Source organism: Pinus tabuliformis, chromosome 1_2, assembly GCF_031772625.1.
Source record: "Pinus tabuliformis cultivar Carrire ecotype Pingquan chromosome 1_2, CPIR1, whole genome shotgun sequence".
NCBI lineage: Eukaryota > Viridiplantae > Streptophyta > Pinopsida > Pinales > Pinaceae > Pinus > Pinus tabuliformis.
Genome location: NC_142298.1, coordinates 389,691,942 through 389,714,939, shown reverse-complemented (window position 1 = coordinate 389,714,939; position 22,998 = coordinate 389,691,942). Strand labels below are relative to the sequence as shown.

General features: G+C 40.2%; 1 protein-coding gene across 7 annotated transcripts in view; it reads left to right on the top strand.

Annotated features, from left to right (window-relative positions):
• LOC149206006 (uncharacterized) overlaps positions 1-22,998 on the top strand; it is a 415,715-nt gene that overhangs the window by 356,574 nt on the left and 36,143 nt on the right. For all 7 annotated transcript variants that reach the window (XM_089395252.1, XM_089395250.1, XM_089395253.1 and 4 more), the window contains 2 exons: positions 17,955-18,385; positions 18,482-18,576. In XM_089395252.1, the coding sequence (XP_089251378.1) occupies positions 17,955-18,385; positions 18,482-18,576 (526 nt within the window). The remainder of the gene's footprint in view (positions 1-17,954; positions 18,386-18,481; positions 18,577-22,998) is intronic.

The window sequence follows — 22,998 nt, the reverse complement described above, 5'->3', positions numbered from 1 at the left end:
TTCCAAAAGTCATGGATCAAGCCAAATCTAATCTTAGCCATTGATTAGAGATTTAATCTCGACTATTGATGGACCAACGAGAAAAGTATAAGAGGAGGTTTGAGGGTCAGTTGGAGAACACACCAGAGTGATCAATCATTCATTTTGCTAGAGTGGGGTTGCTAAGAAAAAGTGAATCAGTGATCAACAGCGATGGGCAGTGAGTACTGGGTAGAGAGGCAAAGACAATACTGAGAGACCAACGCAGAAGCAGAGAGAGCGAGATCAACAACTAGTCCAGGCCACGGAGAGCCCAGAAGAGACAGCCAGAGGTAGAGGGACTGCGTGATCCACGCATATGTTGTTGGAGTGACGCAAAGGGTCCCAAAGGCTGTGCAGTGCCAAAGAAACAATGCTGTCACTCGGGATAGCTGCTTCTCTGCAACAAATTCTCTGGATCTCTCAGCTAGTGTCTTCAGTCTCCTATGATCTGCTATGCTCCAATACCATGTGAGAATTTTTGAATCTACACATCATAAATCCTATTACAATCACTGGTTTATGATATCTTACTTATTGTTTACATTCAACAAGTTATTTAATTATTTAAACAACGATGAAAACACTATTGCAGAGTACACATACATACAGATCATGCACTGAAATAAAATGAGACACACACAAGGGACACCATTATGTTTGGACAATCGTCCTCGGAAAAACCCAATTCGGGAAAACCGGTGCAACATATAGAGGGTTTATATTATTAAGCAGATTTTTGAATACAACTAGGGTGTCGATCCGGCTCACCCAACAGAGGATAAACCTGGTAGAAGTACCTCTCTCCGAAGACAGATTTTTCGGCAAATCCAACAACTGAATGATCAAACCGCACAGATGACAATGTTGTTCCTAGTGCTGTGTAATGACTCACCTATAACTAGAAATAAAATATGAATATTAACATACATATGAGACCTCCATACGATAGCTACGTATGCATGTACCCGCATGTATCGCACTATATATAAGCTAGTTATTACAAGAAAAGATATAAATTAAGGTAATGAATTAATACCTCACTAGAATATCATATATATGATAAATCCTTAAACTAAAAGAAAATGTTAATTTTAATTTACAAATTAAATTTAAAAATTAAAATTAATAAAATAATAATAAAAATTAATTAAAATTATAAATCAAATTAATTTATTAAAATAATAAATAAATTTTTACCAAATCAAATCTCCATATCCGAATAAAATCAACAAAATCAAATAAGATTTGATTTTATAAAATTACACGTAACAAAACAATGACACGGAGATGAGAGGAAGGCGGTGGACGAGGAATTAAAAGGAGGAAGGAAATCTTGAGAAGGGGGAGGAGGAAAAACAGAGAACAATTTTAACACAGAGATACAGACACTCTTGAGTCTTGATTGTACTGGAGTTTTTGGGCACGGGGGATCAGATTGCTTCGATTGGAAAGCATTCTGAGACTGAGTACCCAGGTTGTACCCAATTCGGCAGGGTGGTTTTGGCCGTTTTGGTAACACAACCGGAACAAGAATTGCAACAGAACAATTTGCAGTAGAGCTTCGCAGCAGAGCAGACATGTTGGTATTTATTAAATAAATTATTTAAATTTTGTGTTTAAATTACATATTCTGGTATTTGAATTTAGGGTCCTTAGATTTGGTATTAGAGCAGTATTAATGCATGATAGAGGAGTAATAGCGTATGCCTCAAGAAAGTTAAAGCCTCATGATGAACTCTACGCCATTCACAATTTAGAGTTAGCCGCTATAGTACTAGCTTTAAAGATATGGAGACAGTATCTAGTAGGGCGAAGCTTTATGCTTAAAAGCGACCATCAAAGTCTACAGTATTTGTTTACTCAAAGAGACTTGAATGTTAGACAAAGATGACGGAGTGAATTTCTAAGTGATTATGACTTTGGAATATCTTACATCAAGGGAAAATAAAACGTAGTCGCAGATTCTTTAAGTAGAAGACCTCGAATATTTTCCCTCATACTTATCAAAATAGATTTAAGGCAACGAGTACTAGAACATCTCATAAGAGATAGCTGGTGTTTAAAGGTAAGATCTAGTTTTGATAGTAAAAAGTCAAAAGAACCTAAGTTTGAGGGGTATGAACTAGATGATGATGGAATCTTGTGATTTCATGGAAGGATGTATATTCTTGATAATGGGGATCTCTGAGACACCATCCTTAAGGAAGCCCACAAAGCAGTGTATTGTGCACATCCCGGGGTTAAAAAAATGTATACTGATATTAATAAACTCTTCTTCTAGCCAGGCATGAAACACGATATTGTTCAATTGGTTGCAAAATGTCTTGAATCAGCAAGTGAAAGTTGATCATTGTCGCCCAACAGGTGTCTTGCAACCTCACGACATTCCTATGACCAAATGGGAGATAATTTCTATGGATTTTATCGTCAGACTACCTCTCACTCCACAAAGGCACAATGCCATTCTGGTTGTGGTGGATAAATTAACGAAAAACGTCCATTTCATTCTCGTAAAAGATACTTACGAAGTTGTCGATGTAGCTCGAGTATTCATAAATGGAATTATCAGATTTCATGGAGTACCTAAGAAGATCATATCAGATAAAGACTCACGATTCACTTCAACATTTTGGACTTGCATGCAGTCAGCCTTAGGAATTCAACTAAATTTGAGTACGATTTATCATCCTGAGACTGATGGGCAAACAAAAAGGGTAAATCAAATACTAGAAGATATGTTGAGGATGTACGTTATGGATCAACAATCACATTGGGAAAAGTACTTATCCTTAGTCGAATTTGCATACAATAATAGTTACCACAGTTCAATCGGAATGCCTCCATTTGAAGCATTATACGACAGACCTTGCAGAACACCATTAAGTTGGGACAAGTTAGAAGATTGGGTGATAGTAGGGCCAAAATTAATCCAAGAGATGAAGGAACAGGTAAAACAAATTAGACAATGGTTAAAAAAAGCACAGGATAGACAAAAAATTTATGCTGATGCCCACAAAACTGATAGAAAGTATGAAATAGGGGATCAGGTTTTTGTTTGCATCAAACCAAATAAAAGCACTATCCAATTCGGAAAAGGGACAACGTTGTCACCTCGATTTATCGGACCATTTAAAGTCATGGAAAGAGTTGGACCTGTCGCCTATCGTCTTGCACTGCTATCTCACTTGCATAAAGTTCATAATGTATTTCATGTATCTGTATCAAGGCATTACATAGCTGACAACTCTCATGACCTTCAATGGAAGGAACTACAGGTATCGGACGAGGGAATCATTTCGGTCGAACCATTACGTATACTGGAACGTAGGGTTCGACAGCTCAGAAATCGTTTGGTAGACCAAGTTAAGGTCCAGTGGGACAAGTATAGCCCTGGATCGGTTACTTGGGAAGATACATAAATCATATGTCAAAAATATCCCAACTTGTGTCAATTTTGAAGAACTTTAAGCCATATTTTGTATATATTTACTTTAATTTAAATCAGATACTCAAAACCATTTTTGGAAGGATCACATATAAACGTGAATTTTTATGTTACTGAACTATGATATATGTTATCTTCTTAATTCTACTGGTACGTGGATACCAAGATGAAATATGTTATTTAAATTACCTTACTGAGTTATGGATACCAAGATGAAATTCAATATTTGATTAACCTTGCTATAAAATCTAAATGATGAATTATGATATGAATTAAGATATTATAAATTTTGCTTTATTTATGCATATCAATATGATTAATGAGATAGAAACAAAAGAATGATTACAATTTCAATATGAAAGCCAATAACATGAGGAGGACATGACCAAGTATGTTATACTGTAGATAACAACATGTATGAGCTATACAGAAAGTGTTTATTTTATAAATATTGATGCATATGTTATAATATATGGACAAGTGTTTACATTGTAGGTTACCAAAATGACTATGTGATGACAAAAACTTCAGTACAATTAAAGCTTAATGAGATTCCATGATAGAATGTTGACTCTGGTCTCACTAGGAGGGGTGGAGATACTACCCACCGTTTATCCTCCAAAACCTGGAGTCATGGGAGGACTGTACGAATCACGCTCCCCTAGACGTGTGATGATGACTGCCAGATGCCTACTGAGCAATCATGTTGATATAATCAACGATGATACCCTTGAGAGCTTACAAATAGTTAGTCAGTATAGCTAAAGCCATGGCATACTCTAGTAGAGGATGGATAGGATGGAAGCAGAAGAGATTAGGAAAGATAGGATGATTCTAAAATAGCATGGGAACCCGATAGGGGCAGAACATGAATATTATAGTTGTAAAATCTTAAAATATTCAAGAAAACAAATTTTAAGTATCCATATAAAACAAATTTAACCTCGAAATGCTCACATTAATCAATAATATATTTTGGAAACCCTAACTTTGGGAGGAAGTTTTTGGAAGGAGGGATGTATGTAATGATCCACCTATAACTATAAATAAAATATGAATATTAGTATACATACGAGACCTCCATATGATAGCTACGTATGCATGGACCTGCATGTATCGCACTATATATAAGTTGATTACTACAAGAAAAGATATAAATTAAGGTAATGAATTAATACCTCACCAGAATATCATATATATGATAAATCTTTAAACTAAAAGAAAATGTTAATTTTAATTTACAAATTAAATTTAAAAGTTAAAATTAATAAAATAATAATAAAAATCAATTAAAATTATAAATTAAATAAATCAAATTAATTTATTAAAATAATAAATAAACTTTTACCAAATCAAATCTCCATATCCGAATAAAATCAACAAAATCAAATAAGATTTGATCTTATAAAATTACACGTAACAAAACAATGACACGGAGATGGGAAGAAGGCGGTGGACGAGGAATTTAAAGGAGGAAGGAAATCTTGAGAAGGGGGAGGAGGAAAATCGGAGAACAATTTTAACACAGAGATACAAACACTCTTGGGTCTTGATTGTACTGGAGTTTTTGGGCACGGGGGATCAGATTGCTTCGATTAGAAAGTAGTCTAACACTGAGTACCCAGGTTGTACCCAGTTCGGCAAGGTGGTTTTGGTCGTTATGGTAACACAACTGGAACAAGAATTGCAGCCAGAACAAGAATTGCACTAGAACAATTGGTAGTAGAGCTTCACAGCAGAGCAAACAGGTTGGTATTCATTAAATAAATTATTTAAATTCCGTGTTTAAATTACATATTTTGGTATTTAAATTTAGGGTCCTTACATGCTGGGTAGCAATGGCTGCTCCAAGCTCTGTGCTAGAACTGCGTCACCTCCTTTAGGAGCTACGTCACCCTCCTAGTGAGCCTTCCTTGATCAGAAATCGATATGTTGAATTGCTGCTCTCTGTGCCTCACAGAAACCCCAACGCTGCCTCTAAACGACTGCATCAACCCCTCTGTCATCTGCATCACCCTCTTTGGAGTTGCGCTGTCTCTCCTGCAGCTGCTCTGCGCCTCTGCTATGTATCCTCGGCCTTGGACTGAAGTCCCTCGTCCGTACTGTGTTGGAATTTCTAAGTTTAACTGTTAGAAATCCTTCATGTACTTTTTGATTTATTTCTTCCTACTTGTTCTCTTAATTATCAAGTTATTTACCATGTAAATACTAAAAATAAACACAAGTACATGCTCAACACATACAGATCTTCAACTGAGGGAAAAACAAGCACACAAGTGACACTGTTATTTTTAGACTAATGTCCTTGGAAAAACCTAATGCGGGAAAATTGGTGCAACTATCTGAGGGTTTTATTATTAAGCAGTTTCACAATACAATCTGGGTGCCAGAAATGGCTCACCCAACAGAGAATGCCCTCGGAAGTAATACTTCTCAGTCGGAGACAAATATTTCGGCTAAAAACCTCGGATGAACAATCCCACAGTTCTCAGCTCCAATCTGCTCCATGAAATCTCCCAGTGTCAGCGTCTAGGGACTGTGTCAGCCTCTCTGGCCCAAGGTTAGCCCAACTAGCCTAGCATCAGCCTCTGGAGCCTCCGTGTCACTCACGCTGGCTCTCTCTAGCACTGCGCAGCCCCTGGCTACCTCTGCGTGGCCTCTGGCTAGCTTTGTGTCCCTCTCTCTCGGCTTCTATGTTGATGCTCCCGGTACATTCTCTGCCTCTCTGCTCACTCTTTCGATTTCCTCAAAAAGCCTTGCCCCAGAAAATCAAATTCTTGATCAACTCGGTGTATTTTCCAAGTGACCCTCAAGCCTCCTCTTATATTTTTCTCGTTGATAATTCAATTACCAAGATTAAGTTCCTAATCAATAGCTAAGATTAGATCTGGCTTGATCCATGACTTTTGGACCATTCTAACTCCGTTTTATATTAATTCACATTAATATTTTATTTTCCCTAAGTTTAGACTTAAAGACTCCATTAAAAATATTAATTATTTTAATATCGCCCAAACTGTTTAGAATATGCCCAAACCCTTTTTGGGTATTGGAGATCTCATGTGCCTTAGCCTCTCCACCAATTTTCGTGGCTAGAGCACATTCGATGCTACCCCAAATCAACACCACGCCAGATGAAGAGATGTTGGTGAGGACCGCATTGAACGCAGTTTCAGAGGATTGAGAGGTATTTGTCCAGAGCATACTGGGCAGGTCGACACTTCTAGATTGGGAGGAAGTGTGGGCGGCTCTTTGTCAAGAAGAGATCAGAAGGCTGACCAAGGCGGGAAGCAGTGGTAAGGGGGTCAGAATCAAGGAGGAGGAAGAGGAGGATGTTGCCCTAGCATAGGAGGGAAAGCAGAAGAAACAGAAGAAGAAGGACCTCTCCAAGATCAAATGCTTCCACTATGGTGAACTAGGTCACTATGCGAGCCAATGTCCGAGGAAGAAGAGCAAGGGAGAGGCTTCTAAGACGAAGGCTACACCAACAAGGGCAGAGAAAGAAGTGGAGACAGATGATGACTATGCCATGAGTGCTCATACGCGACTTGAGAGGAAGTGGGGAGACATCGAGCTGTAGTCAGATGGACTACAAGCGATGAGGGGCAGGATCCTCGAAGTACCCAACCTCTTGGATTATACCTTCCTATGGGAGCCCCACAGAGGAGTAGCAGGACTGATGAATGTCGGTAGAGACAGATGTGGATGGTGCGACAGAGGGAGCTATAGTGCAGCAGTCCTAAGACAACGTAAGGCAGCGTAAGGCAACATTGGGAGTGTTTCTAGCCTAACGGAGATGTCAGATTTGGGAGATCAGTTAGTTACTTCTTAGTAACTGAGTTGCAGTGCAGCAGTTAGCAGTGGCAGTGCTATGGGCAGCACGATGCAACATGATGAGAGGGAGCTGTCATACGGATGCAGGGCTATGGGTAGTAATACATGATGCAACAGTGCAGATGATGGGTAGCAGGCCTAGCATCAACACAGGGACCGATGTCGGATGATCAACGTGATGCTCAGTGAGGAGTATTACTAGAGCACAACCCTCGCTAAGAGGGAGTGTTGATTTTGGGTAGCATCGGATGTGCTCTAGCTACGAAAATTGGTGGAGAGGCTAAAACAAATAAGATCTCCAATACCCAAAAATGGTTTGGGAAGAATCTAACTAGTTTGGGAGATATTAAATAATTAATATTTTTAATGGAGTGCCTAAGTCTAAACTTAGGGAAAATGAAATATTGATGTGAATTAATATAAAACCTATGTTGCATGGGTTCCCGAACCCGGGGGTGGGGTTCTCGAACCCGTCCCGGGTTCTTGTCCCCAAGTACCGGATTCGGGTTCGGGTGCTTCTAAGAAGAACCCATAAGAATCGGGTTCTTCTATGAAGAACCAGGTTCTTCATTAAAAAAAATTGGGTTCTTTTGTCTTGACGGGTACAGAGAACCCTGATGATGGGTACTTGGAACCCCAAAATCAGGTTCTTTTGGGTTCATTTTAGTTTTTATATTTTATTTTTTAATTAATTTAATGGGCTTCCCCTAATATTCTAGGTAGCTAGTTCTTCATCTTGCGAGAGGAATTGGAGTACTTATGCCTTTATCCATTTAGTAAAGAGAAATATGTTGGGCTCAAAGAAGGCAGAGAACTTAGTGTACGTTCATAGCACACTTCGTCTCATATCTCGAAAAGACCCTGGATATGAGGGTCCTTTCAAGAGATGGGACCAATACACAAACGATGCTATGTGTGTGGATGAGGAGATACAACCAGATGGCCTTATTGAGCTACCTCCAATTGCTATGGATGAGCAAGAGCCTCAAGATGAGAGTGATCCCTACCTGGAGAGCATGCTAACTAAAGATCTGAGTGATGTTGATGACATCGCTTGAGGAAGCCATTGTTCACTATTAGATACTTTTATTTTAGTATTTTAAAATTTCCCAGTTCTTGTTTGGAGATGCCTTAAGACAAATTTTGAATGTAGTATGACGATGGACATATATCATGATTCTTATTAATATGTAAACTCCAATTTGCACTTGATATCTAACTAGAAATTTTGAAATTTCATTGTGAATGTTGAATGTTCAATGATGTGCATGTTTAAATATTTAAAGTTTAAATCATAAATATTTTAGTTTTCTTGTTTAAAGTTGAAAAATATACAAATTCATATATATTATAATTTATAAAATATAATATTTATATTATATATATATATAAATTATTATATATATATATATAAATTATTATATATATATAAAAAATTATAATATACCCCCGACGAACCCACGCACCCTGTTTCGAAAAATGACGTACCCGTCCCCGTCCCCGCACCCGTACCCGTCCCCGAACCCACGTTTCCTGGCAACATAGTATAAAACGGAGATAGAATGGTCCAAAAGTCATGGATCAAGCCAGATCTAATTTTAGCTGTTGATTAGGAACTTAATCTCGGTCGTTGAATTGTCAACGAGAAAAGTATAAGAGGAGGCTTGAGGGTCACTTGGAGAATACACCGAGTTGATCAAGAATTTGATTTTCTGGGGCAGGGCTTGCTGAGGAAATCAAAGGAGTGATCAGAGTTACAGCTGAGGGGCAGTGAATATAGAAGCAAGGAGGCAGAGTGTGTACCAGGAGCATCAATGTAGAAGTCGGGAGAGAGGGACGCAGAGCCAGCGAGAGGCCACACAGAGCTAGCTAGAGGCCACACAGTGCTAGAGACAGCTAGCGTGAGTGACATAGAGGCTCGAGAGGCTAACGCAGAGCCTCTAGAGGCTAACGCTAGTCTAGTTGGGCTGACCTTGGGCCAGAGGGGTTGACACAGTCCCTAGAGGCTGATGCTGGGAGATTTCATAGGGCAGATTGGAGCTGAGAGCTGTGGGATTGTTCATCTGAGGTTCATAGCCGGAATATCTGTCTCTGACTGAGAAGTACTACTTCCGAGGGCATTCTCTATTGGGTGAGCCATTTCTGGCACCGAGATTGTATTGCGAAATTGCTTAATAATAAAACCCTCAGATAGTTGCACTCGTTTTCCCGCATTGGGTTTTACCAGGGACATTAGTCCAAAAATAACGGTGTTACTTGTGTGCTTGTTTTTCTTTCAGTTGGTGATCTGTATGTGTTGAGCATGTACTTGTATTTATTTTTAGTATTTACATGGTAAATAACTTGATAATTAAGAGAACACATAGGAAGAAATAAATCAGAAATTACATGAAGGATTTCTAACAGTTAAACTTAGAAATTCCAACATAGTATGGACGAGGGACTTCAGTCAAAGGCCGAGGATACATAGCAGAGGTGCAGAGCAGCACCAGGAGAGACAACGCAAGTCCAAAGAGGGTGACCCAGAAGCCAGAGGGGCTTACGTAGTCATTTAGAGGCAACGCTGGGGTTTTTGTGAGGCAGAGAGATCAACAGTTCAACATATCGATTTTTGATCAAGGAAGGCTCATTGGGAGGGTGACGCAGCTCCTAGAGGAGGTGATGCAAGTCCAGCGCAGAGCTTGGAGCAACCATCTTAGTCGTTGATTAGGGACTTAATCTCGGTCGTTGATTTGTCAACGAGAAAAGTATAAGAGGGGGCTTGAGGGTCACTTGGAGAACACACCAAGAGATCAAGATTTCGACTTTTTGGGGCTGGGTTTGCTGGGAAAGTTGAGAGAGTGATCAGAGTTGCAACTGAGAGGCAATGAATACAGAAGCAGAGAGGTAGAGATAGAATCGGGAGGATCAGCGCAATAATCGGAGAGAGGGATGCAGAAGCAGCTAAGGGTTCACACAGAGCCAGCCAGGGCTCACGCAGAGGCAGCTAGGAGCTGCACAGTGCTTTAGAAGGCCAGCGTGGGTGATGCAGAGGGCTAGAAGGCTGACACAGGCCAAGCCGGAGTGATGATGGTCTAACGCTAGGCAGAGAGAGGCTGACGCTGGGGTTTCATGGTTCAGATTGGAGCTGTGGAGCTACCAAAGTGTTTATCCGGGGTTTCAGCCGGAATATCTGCTTCCGAGTAGAGAGGTACTACTGCCGAGATTTTTCTCTGTTGGGTGAGCCAGATTTGGCACCTAGATTGTGTTCTGAAACTACTTAATAAATCAAACCCTTAGATAGCTGCACCAGTTTTCCCGCATTGGGTTTTTCCGGGGACATTAGTCCAAAAACAACGGTGTCACTTGTGTGCTTGTTTCTATTTCCTTCAGTTGATGATTTGTAATGTGTTGAGCATGCATTTGTATTTATTTCTAGTGTTTACATGGTAAATAACTTGTTAATTAACAGAACAAGTAGGTAGGAATAAATTAGTAAAGTGCATGAAGGGTTTCTAACGTGTCAGACTTAGAAATTCCAACACGTGGCCCCTATGGAAGTCCACTGATCTGGGATCTCCTTCAATCGATCAAGGAAGGTGTTGATCTGTTCTCCCTTCTACATCTGGTATGATTGCAACTAATTTTCTAGTAGCATCTTCTTCTGCACGGAAGTATGCTTATACAATTTCGTTAAGGCCTCCCACATCGCATTTGCCGTGTCCTTTTCGACAATATGTGGTACTACATGGTCCTTGACCCCGTCAAGGATGATGCTCTTGGCCCTTGCCATTGCCTCGTCGTACTTATCGTTCTCAATCGGGCAATTGGGATCGCTATCGTTTTCAAGGCGAAGTGCTTGAGACGATGCTTGTCTAGAACGGACAAGATCCTGGCTTTCCAAACTACGAAGGTTGAAGCTCCTTCTAGTCTGTCCTGATCTCTTACCCTGTTCATTGCCATTTCGCTGCTCCTCTTTCGAGTCTCTCTACTTCCCTCCTGGAAGTTCTCAGTGTGACTCCCTCTGAGCCTCGATTTCCCTCTTAGAAACCCCTCTACCCATGTCGAGATGCCCCCACTCCGATCGTTAGTGCAGCTGCACCACTGATCCGGATTTCTTGGCTAGAAAACCTCGGCAGCAACTCCCTCTTCCTTGGTCTTGCCTTACTACGTATTGTTCTGACCACAGTACCCCACCAGCTTCACTCCACAACTTACCCACAACCTCCTATGCTCCAGCAACCTGAAGGTTAGAGCTTCTAGGCTCTGCACAATCCCGGCACCAGTAAAATCCGCACCTCCTGAGCATGGTTGTCAATCCTTCCTGACTAAGAAAGATGACCGGGCACTATGTAGGTTAGGTCTGCTCCCTTCTGCTAATACACTGATCCTCCTCCCAACTCAAACTTGATGACACAGGCACTGCGTCACCCCTTCCTTGCTGCTTCTCCCCTAGGAACAACTTCTGTCAGTCGGGACAACTGTTTCTGCTGCTGCTGCTATGTTCGGCTGATGCCCTCAATTCTCCTGTGATCTGCAACCTACCTCTGATACCATGTTGGAATTTCCAAGTCTAACTGTTAGAAATCCTTCATGTACTTTCCGATTTATTTTTTCCTACTTGTTCTCTTAATTAACAAGTTATTTACCATGTAAATACTAAAAATAAATAGAAGTACATGCTCAACACATACCGATCATCAACTAAAGGAAAAACAAGCACACAAGTGACACCGTTATTTTTGGACTAATGTCCCTGGAAAAACCCAATGTGGGAAAACTGATGTAGCTATCTGAGGGTTTTATTATTAAGCAGTTTCACAATACAATATGGGTGCCAGAAATGGCTCACCCAACAGAGAATGCCCTCGGAAGTAGTACTTCTCAGTCGGAGACAGATATTCCGTCTAAAGACCCCGGATGAACAATCCCACAGCTCTCAGCTCCAATCTGCCCCATGGAATCTCCCAGCGTTAGCCTCTAGGGACTGCGTCAGCCTTTCTGGCCTAGCGTAAGTCTCTGGAGGCTCTACGTCAGCCTCTGCATCACTTATGTTGGCTCTCTCTGGCATTGTGCAGCTCCTGGCTGCCTCTGTGTGGCCTTTAGCTAGCTCTGCCTGGCCTCTAGGTGGCTCTGTGTCCCTCTCTCCCTACTTCTGTGCTGATGCTCCCAGTACACTCTCTGCCTCCCTCCTTCTGTTTCACTGCCCCTCAGCTGCAACTCTGATCACTCCTTCGATTTCCTCAGCAAGCCCTGCCCCATAAAATTGAATTTTTGATTAACTCAGTGTATTCTCCAAGCGACCCTCAGGCCTCCTCTTATACTTTTCTCGTTGACAATTCAACGATCGAGATTAAGTCCCTAATCAACGACTAAGATTAGATCTGGCTTGATCCATGACTTTTGGACCATTCTAACTCAGTTTTATATTAATTCACATTAATATTTTATTTTCCCTAATTTTACACTTAGGGACTCCATTAAAAATATTAATTATTCTAATATCTCCTAAACTGGTTAGATTCTGCCCAAACCATTTCTGGGTATTGGAGATCTCATGTGCCTTAGCCTCTCCACCAATTTTCGTGGCTAGAGCACATCCGATGCTACCCCAAATCAACATACTGCCCCTTTCCCTGCAACTCAGATCACTAGGTCGATTTTCTCAGCAAACCACGCCCCAGAAAAATCAAACTCTTTGATCACTTGGTGTCTCTCCAACTGACCCTCAAGCCTCCTCTTATACTTTTCCTGTTGATGAATCAATGGCCGAGATTAAGTCCCTAATCAACGACTAAGATTAAAAAAGACTTGATCCTCGCCACTTAAAAGTTTCTCACCCATATTCTTGTTAATACCCATTAATACTTTTATTTTCCTAAGTTTAGACTTAGGAACCCATTAAAAATATTTATTATTTTAATAACTCCTCATCCAAGTGGAATTTCTCCAAACGATTTTTGGGTTCTGGAGATCTCATATGTTCTAGCCCCTCCACAAAATTTCGGAGCTAGAGCACATCCGATGCTACCCAAAATCAACACTTCTTGACTTGCGACACTGGTTGCGATATACTCTACCTCTGTTGTACTAAGTGTGAAAGAAGTCTTCTTCTTTCTAAACCAGGATATTATAGCTGATATCAAGATGAAGCAACACCCCAAGATGCTCTTTTTGTCCTTTGCACTCTTGGTCGAATTTGAATTTATATATCTCTACAACCTCACTTCAGCACCTGAGACATATCTCAAACGATATCCAACTGTACCACACAGGTACCTCAACACATGCTTCGTTGCATGCTTTGGCTCAACCATAAACTAGTTAGCTTCCTTCACTGGATCCGTCACCACAGCTACTTTCTGGTTACCTTGACTAGGTGGTCCCTTTGACACTGAAGCAGATCCTCCTGTGGCAATCTTGGTTGCCCCCTCTGCTACTATTGCTCCCTTTGTCATTGAAGTGTATCTTGGGTTTTGGCATTGTCCACTCATAGAATGCATACTACTCCTAGAGACTTATCGTCTTGGAGAATTTAGTCTGACAAGACATCCTCTTGGAGGGTTTCTCCTCCATTCTACCTGATTATTTGCTTCCTGAGAACTAGAAGCTCTTACGGTCATCTAGCACGGTCTTGGATGTCCTAACAATCTATACAATCCTCCCTCTCGAACATCAATCACTCTTGCTGAGTCTATGCTTGAGCTCTAAGGCCATACAAGAACCTGACCATCTGGTGAATGGAGCAAAAATCTCCTCATAGTCCACTCCCTCTTTCTTGGAGAACCCTCTTGCCACAAACTTTGTTTGGTATTTGTTGATGTTGCCATCTGTTGCATGAATCATCATTTTTGGAAATCTCCATAATGGATCTATTGTTCCATTTATCAAACTCCATTTTTTTGAAATTTCTAACTCTGACACGTTAGAAACCCCTACTACATTATCTGGTTTATTTGTCTTACTTGTTTATTCCATTAACAAGTTATTTATAAATATAAATACTGAAATAAACTCAAATTTAGCTTTAACTCATATACAGATCATCAATTGAAATACTGAAACAAACACACAAGGGACACTGTTATTTTTGGATAATCGTCCCTGGAAAAACACAATGCGGGAATACCGATGCAACAGTTTTGAGGGTTTTATTATTATGCAAATTCTTGAGTACAACTAGGGTGCCAGAAATGGCTCACCCAACAGAGATTGTTACACGACAATAATACCTCTTCTCGAAGACAAATATTCATCCTCTCAGCTCTAGTCTGCCCCACGAAAATCCTTTTGGTGCTTCCTCTTGGCTCTGCGTCAGCCCTGCTAGCCTCAGTGTAGCTCATGAACCCTCTGCGTGAGCCTTCTGGCTCTCTGCGTCAGCTCTCTGGCCCTCTGCGTCATCCATGCAAGCCCCTTAGCGTCTGCGTAGTCCCCAACTGCCGCTATGTAGCTTCTGCTAACTCTGCATAGCTCTAGCTAACTTTGCGTTAGCCTCTCTAGTCTCTGTGCTGACCCTCTGGCAATATCAATGCCTCTCTGCTATGTACTCATTGCCCCTCGCTGCAACAAATCACTTGTTCGAATTTTCTCAGCAAGCCCCGCTCCAGAAAATCGAACTGACTGATCAATCTTGATGTGTCTCCAACTGACCCTCAAGCCTCCTCTTATATTTTTCCTGTTGAGTCTTCAGTGGCTGAGATTAAGTCTCTAATCAACGGTTAAGATTAGATTTGGCTTGATTCATGTCATTTAGAACATTCTCATCTAGTTTTATATTAATACCGATTAATATTTTAATTGCCATAAGTTTAGACTTAGGAACTCCATTAAAATATTAATTATTTTAATATCTCTTCAACTGGGTGGAATTTCCCGAAACTATTTCTAGGTCGCCTCTCCACCAATTTTCATGGCTAGAGCACATCCGATGCTACCACAAATCAACACATTCAAAAGGCTATGCAAGAAAAACTATGACCAAGCAAAAAATATAAGGACAAGAGGCTGACCAAAAAATAAAAATATTATAATAATCAAGGGAGAAAAAAATATGACACTTATCTCTTGATTAAGGAAGAAACTACGAAGGGTTGTAGGAAATGACAACTCCCTCTTGGTCCTTGCCTCCTTGCAGAGAATCACTGAAGTCCTTGGAAGTATACTCTTCTCCATTATCTAACTTCAAAACCTTGATCTTCTTCCCTGTCAAATTTTCTAAGCCCTAAACTCTTGGATCCTGCTGAAGGCCTCATCCTTGGTCTTCATGTAGTAGATCCAAGTCTTCCGAGAAAAAATCTTCACATAATACATGTAGTTGCCCAAAGATGGAATTGTCACTGCATACATCTGAATGCACTAGATCCAAGATCCTCTTGGATCTACTATCTCAGCTTGGAAAAGAGCCCTTGGAATTCTTGCCAAGAGCACAAACCCTATAAACACCATCATGTTCTATCTCAAGCTTTGGAATACCAATGCCTGGGCTATTCATCCCATCAGTTTGTGTAGTCTTTCCTCTATGTCAAATTGGATAGAGAATCCCAAAAACTGGTATGTGCCTAAAAGCACCACTGCCCGTTAACCAAACATCACTACCAATAGTGCTTGAAGGAGCGAAGACAAAGAGATATTCCTTTGACTTCTTCTTATGCTTGGCTTTCTGGTCAGCTCCCTCTAACTCTGGAATGACTTCCTTCACATGACCTTGAAGCTCATCCAACTTGTCTTCTATTCTGAGACTTGGCACCATTTTGATAAGAAATTAAAAATCCAATCAGGCTGTTGGATGCTTGTCTCTTAAGCTGACTTCAGTGGCTGCTCTTTCAACAAGGCTTTGATACCATGTTGAATTTTCTACAAGGTGAGCAATAGAAAAACAAATTTCTGACCTGATAATTACTAACTATTGATATTCAATCAATTTATCTCGTGTCATGAATATCATTGAGCAATTATACACAGAAAATATCAATAGTAAATGTAGTGGAAATAGTAAGGATCATAGAAAGACAACCATGCACAATAGACATAATATTTTCTACCTTGGGAAACCCAACCTTGGGAGAAAACCCAACAACTTTTCTTTAGGAAAAATCATTCTCCAGCAAGGTTTACAAATCAATAATTTTGTCTAGAAATTTGTGACAATATCCAAGTCAAACTACCAGTTAAACTTAGTCAAACTTCAACTAGTCAATGCTGGTCAAACCAGCCAAGCAGATCAGAAATTAATGCTGGTCAACTTTTTGGTGAAACCGGCCTGCGGTCCCTGACCTCTCTCTTGCTCGGTCGAAACAGTGCATCCATCCTCCTTTTTCCACATGTGTGATTGTCCAAGAAACCTCAGAAATATGAAGAAGAACTTGCTTGCTTGGTGGAGAAAAATGAGATGTCACATCAAGTATATATACTTGTGGAATATGGGTAAATTTACCCAAGGGACACACCCTTTTATGAGCTGGACCGACATGGTGCCCCATAAATAAAATTTTTATTTTAATTTCCTTTAGCCGAGTTGGAGACCTCTTTGGCACGAGGGAATAGCTCTTGATGCTACACAAAAATCACAAAATATACCTGTCACTTCAACAAAATCTCAATTTGACATGTTAAGTTTTTTCCTTTCTCTATATTATTTTAATGCTTGGAGAGTGATGTTGAATCTTGATGATAAGTATCCCAATATAGGGAATGATTTTGATGATATGTTGGTATTTGTTGTAGCATGAATTTTTTTGGACTATAGAGGCGATCTATAACCTCTTTGTTGATGTATTTTTGGTTTAAAGATAGATTGTACTTGGTGCTATTTTGGTTATGGTGCACTCCTGCTATATATATGAGAAACTCCACATATTTGTGTATAATGGTTTGGATTCATATGGACGCACATGAATGTTTATGTATGTTTTTCAAAGTTTGAATATTTATTTATATTTTGGTTGGCCGGTTTTTTGGTCTATTTTTTTAACAGTTCTTGGTTTTGGGGTTTACTGATTTGATGACTGGCCTGCTTTTGATAACATTGGTTCTTTGTGCGTTGTTCATTTGCAGTTTTAACTTTTGGGTCTTGACTCTAGATACTGATGACCTTAGACCCAGTCTTTGACTCGTTACTCTACTATTTTTGAGTTTGAGTAATTCAATTTACTATTCCAGTCTTCAGACTTTAGTATCTATTATTTTGCTTAGTACTAATCAGATTCTAGAATAATGAATGATGAATTTAAATCAATGTAAGTTCTAGAATGATGAATGATGAATTTAAATCAATATATACAGTATTTTACTTCTTCTATTTCATTGAATCATTTATGATGTATGAATATATGTTATTTATATACCCGACATCCCCTGTCTCCCCCCTGAATTTCCCGGAAACTTGGTGGAGGTGATGATGCATCTCCCTGTTCCCGCATCCCACCATTCTGGAAACTTGGTGGAACATTTGTTTTAGTGTAATGCTGTAATTAATTTATTTCTTTCTTGAGACTTATACAAGTTCCCACTTTGTAACAAACTGTCCTTCACTTGACACATTTCTGAGCTTCATATTGATAAGACAATTAATGTCTCATTTTGTGCCTTGCCTGTTTTCCTGAAATTTGCTTAATAAAGTTCTTAATTTGATTTTTTCTTTCAAGAATACTTACTTCTGATGAACGCATATATGCAGTACATCAGGTTCATATATTTCAACACCAGATTCGGGTTCAGAGATCATTGTAAACAGCATGCGAGAGCATATATTTGGAAAGAATTCTAACCACACAGAACATATTGATCTTCTAAAACCCAGTGATGAAGATGTTGATGCTAATAAAGGTCCAGATGTGTGCATTGTTGATGGACAGAAAACCCTTACCAACAATAAGGAGCGGAGTACTATCTCTGAGTCATGTCAAAGCCAGCAAATGCAAGGATCACATGCTTTGCACATTGTAGATATACCAGGAGTTGATGCTGGGAGCACTAGCTGCTTGTATGTTGAAAATAATAAGGAAAGCACAGGGATTAAAATGTCAGAGCTTTTTGTTGGAAACGCAGATGTAGCAAACAGATGCAATTATGATAACGAAATAATTTCTCTTGGAATATCTCAAACAGGTAAAAATGCTACCAGCAAGAATGCATCATGTTTGTATTTATCCTCATTGATATTATGATAAAAAAATTCATTCAATACATTGCTTTCAAATGCAGAGCATGAAGTTTGGAGTGGAGATGCTTTAGAATGTACTGATATGAATGAGGATGTGGCTCTTTTGAAAGAGGATCAGGAAAGCCTTTCCAAGAAGGTTGTTTTCTATAATGCTAATTGTTTTCCTCTGGAAACAGTCTTTAAAGAGGGATGTTGTTGAAGAATCTAGGGCAAAGTGGTGTAGTGTGATTTTTCGTTACTTGATAACAATTTGTGTAGTCTTTTTACTTTTCTTGTTAGCTTAATCTTCTTCTTCTTATTATTAATGCATATGTGTGTACTTAATCAAACTGCTACCAAAATATAAAAACAAGAACACAAGATGTTGGCTCTCTGCCAAGGCCAAAACCTCTCTTTTCTTGAGAGGAAAACCCTTTCATGAATTTCTCTTATTGAAGCTTCTATTGATCAATGCCAAACCCTAGACCCTTGACAAGAGTATCCTCCAAGATAAGTCCTTATTTCTTTTTGCACCTTATTCCCCGACACTTTGTTCTCCGGCACTTCGTCCTCCTTCTGCGAACACTTCGTTGTCTTACTATGATTCTTGTCTAGACATAGACCTTCCTTGAGTGAATCTTCTTGATGAGGTGTTCCTCTTCTATCCCTTGCTCAAGTATATTTCAACTTTGACCAACCCAGATCCTTCTTGAGTGTATGACTGTTCTGCTATTTTGCTGCCTTAGTTTTTCACGTGTGGGGAGTACACTTTAGTGAATTAGGGTCTTTCTTCCTTCGCTGGAGAGAGGGGCTTCTTCGCTTGTCTTGGGAGGCCTTGTGAGCCTAGTGTCAAATGTTGATTTTGGATAGCATCGGATGTGCTCTAGCCACGAAAATTGGTGGAGAGTCCAAAGCACATGAGATCTACAATATCTAGAAATGGTTTGGGAAGATTCTAAACAGTTTGGGAGATATTAAAATATTAAATATTTTTAATGGAGTCCCTAAGTCTAAACTTAGGGAAAATAAAATATTAATATGAATTAATATAAAACTATGTTAGAAGGGTCCAAAAGTCATGGATCAAGCCAGAGTTAATCTTAGCCATTGATTAGGGATTTAATCTCAACCGTTGAATTGTCAACGAGAAAAGTATAAGAGGAGGCTTGAGGGTCACTTAGAGAACACCCGGAGTTGATCAAGATTTCGATTTTCTGGGGCAGGGTTTGTTGAGGAAGTCAAAAGAGTGATCAAAGTTGCAACTGAGGGGCAATGAGTATAGAAGTAGAGAGGTAGAGATAGTATTAGGAGGATCACCGCAAAAGTCGGGAGAGAGGGACGCAGAGCCAGCCAGAGGTTCATGCAGACCTAGCCAGGGCTCACGCAGAGGTAGCCAGGAGCTGTGCAGTGCCTCAGAGAGCCGGCGTGGGTGACGCAGAGTCTCTAAGGGCTGACGCAGTGCCTCCAGAAGCTGACACAGGGTGAGCTAGGGTGACGCTAGGCCAGAAAGCGCTGACGCAGTCCCTAGAGGTTAATGCTGGGGATTTCGTGGGGCAGATTGGAGCCGGGAGCTGTTAAAGTGTTTATCCGGGGTTTCAGCTGGAACATCTGTCTCCGACTGAGAGGTACTACTGCTGAGATTATTCTCTATTGGATGAGCCAGTTTTGGCACCCAGATTGTATTCTGAAATTGCTTAATAATTAAAACCCTCAGATAGCTGCACCGGTTTTCCCACATTGGGTTTTTCTGGGGACATTGGTCCAAAAACAACAGTGTCACTTGTGTGCTTGTTTTGTTTCCTTCAGTTGATGATCTGTAATGTGTTGAGCATGTACTTGTATTTATTTTCAGTATTTACACGGTAAATAACTTGTTAATTAATCAGAACAAGTAGGCAGAAATAAATAAGAAAAGTACATGAAGGGTTTCTAACAGTTAGACTGTTATGAATATAATCATAACAAGTAAATAAATAAAATAAATGTAAATATTAAATAATTAAATATTGACTATGTTAAATAGTCATTAAGTTAAGTGAAAAAGCATGTCTAAAAGATACGCCCTATCACGAAAGGACACCTGCTTAGGTATATATATGCGGGTCCTCATTGTAACATTCATCACTTATACATTTTTATATATATAATAAATTATTATTGTTATTAAATACCTCGTGTATTTTCACATTCAAACCAACAAGCTACTAGTGATCATTCTTCAGCGACAGTTTTTATGCTTCAGTGGTATCAGAGCCATGGCACACAATATAATCATGCGTGTCTTTGAACGTTGTTGTTAAGTTATGGTATGTTCTATGCTTATAACAGTTTACTTCTTTTTCTTATTATATTCCACAGATTAGCAATCACATGTACATAAAGTAAAGTGCAGATAGAACATTAAACGATCGACAGAAAACAAGCCAAGACAAGAGACACAAGATGTAGCGGCTAGCCAGGGACAAACCCCACAATGTGTGGGGAAACCCTTTGATCAAATCTTCTTTTATCTTCAATAATTCAGCAAAGAGAAATAGTACAATAAATCTGATTCATATTAGCAGTAGCAAACCCTAGATCAGTAGCATCAGCGTTAACGGCTTCATTATCAAACTAGGGCAGACCATATCTCACAAACCGACAGTCGGATTGACTTCATTCCACCACCAAAAGTTTTGGCTTCCAGAGGAGGTTCAGATGAACCTACAACGCAGTTCAGATGAGGAGATCTTCTAGGTCACGCAAGTCAATCTTTACTTCTGCAGTTGCAGCTTTAGTTTCAGCAGTTTCCGGCTTCAAACTAGGGTAGTCGATATCTTGCAAACTGTTCGTCGGATTGACTTCATTCCACCACCAAAAGTTGCGGCTTTCAAAGGAGGTTCAGATGAACCTATAGCGCAGTTCCAAAGAGGAGATCTTCTAGGCCACGCAAGTCAATCTTTACTTCTGCAGTTGCAGCTTCAGTTTCAGCAGTTTTCGGCTTCAAAATAGGGCAGTCGATATCTTGCAAACCGTTCATCGGATTGACTTCATTCCACCACCAAAAGTTTCGGCTTCCAGAGGAGGTTCAGATGAACCTACAACGCAGTTCAGATGAGGAGATCTTCTAGGCCACACAAGTCAATCTTTACTTCTGCAGTTGCAGCTTCAAATTCAATAGCTTCCGGCTTCACATGTGTGAGAGAGAGAGACCCATTTCAGCGCAGTAGAGAAGAGACTCATATCTGTGCAGTAGAGAGAGAGAGATGTGATGAGATGAGTGAGTCCAAATGAGGAAAAGTCCTCTTATATTTATACACAACGTTGGTGGGTGAATAGATGCGACTGTTGGGCTTCTAAGCCTACATGAGTTGTAGGTCGGCTTGATAATAATTCCATAATCAAAATAAATTCATATCTCCATGAATACTTATTGGAATTGGATGATCTTTATATCAATCCTACACCTCTTGACGAGAGGAATCTAATAAAAATATTATTAGCCATGAATAAGATGACCCACATGAAGTTTTGCCCTGGTTGCCAATTTTAACACTCCCTCTCAACCATGGAGAACTTCATCTGCAATCTGTCTATCGGTCGTTACTATTCATCCATCAAATGCATTGTCTTGTACAGCCTGACCCTTGCCCTGCTCTGCTCTATTTTGCCTGTTCTGCTTTGTCTTGTTTTGCCCTGCACTGATCTGTACTGTATTGTTCTGTTCTTCTCTGCTCTTGCATTGTTCTGTTCTACTCTGCTTTTGTTCAAATTATGAAGAAGAAGAAATGATCGAGGATGTATCATACTGACTCAAAGTCAGTCTCAGAGTATGTACCACTGGTCCCAGACCAGTCTCAACCAACCCAAAGTCAGCGTCATAGTGAGTACAACTCCAATGGTCCCAGACCAGTATCATCCTCTACTGACTCAAAGTCAGTCTCAGAGTATGTACCACTGATCCCAGACCAGTCTCAACCGACCCGAAGTCAACGTCATAGTATGGTACGACTCCTACCATTGGTCCCAGACCAGTATCATTGATCCCAGATCAATGGAGGTCATCCTAGCGTAGGGAGTACGGTAGTTACAACGATGCGTCCATCGGTACTACTATGGTCCCTAACTTCATTTCCCTGCTCATTGATCAGATGAGAGGTACTTCCCATGAGTCCCAGACTGCATGGGTAGGATGCCTCGACAGGAGAACTAATCAATCCTGTCCTCATAGGAGAACACATCAATCCTGCTACAATTGCCATGGAGAACACATCAATCCAGGCCTCACAGGAGAACACATCAATCCTGCTACAATTGCCATGGAGAACACATCAATCCAGGCCGCCATGGAGAACACATCAATCCAGGCCTCACAGGAGAACACATCAATCCTGCTACAATTGCCATGGAGAACACATCAATCCAGGCCTCACAGGAGAACTAATCATCCTGCTACACAGGAGAGCGAATCATCCTGTTCCACAAGAGAGTGAATCATCTTGTCCCACAAGAGAGCGAATCATCTTGTTCCAGTGTGCACCACCAGGGGAGGGTGAGTCATCCTGTGGTCGTATGTTGCTCCAGTAATAACCGCAAGCCC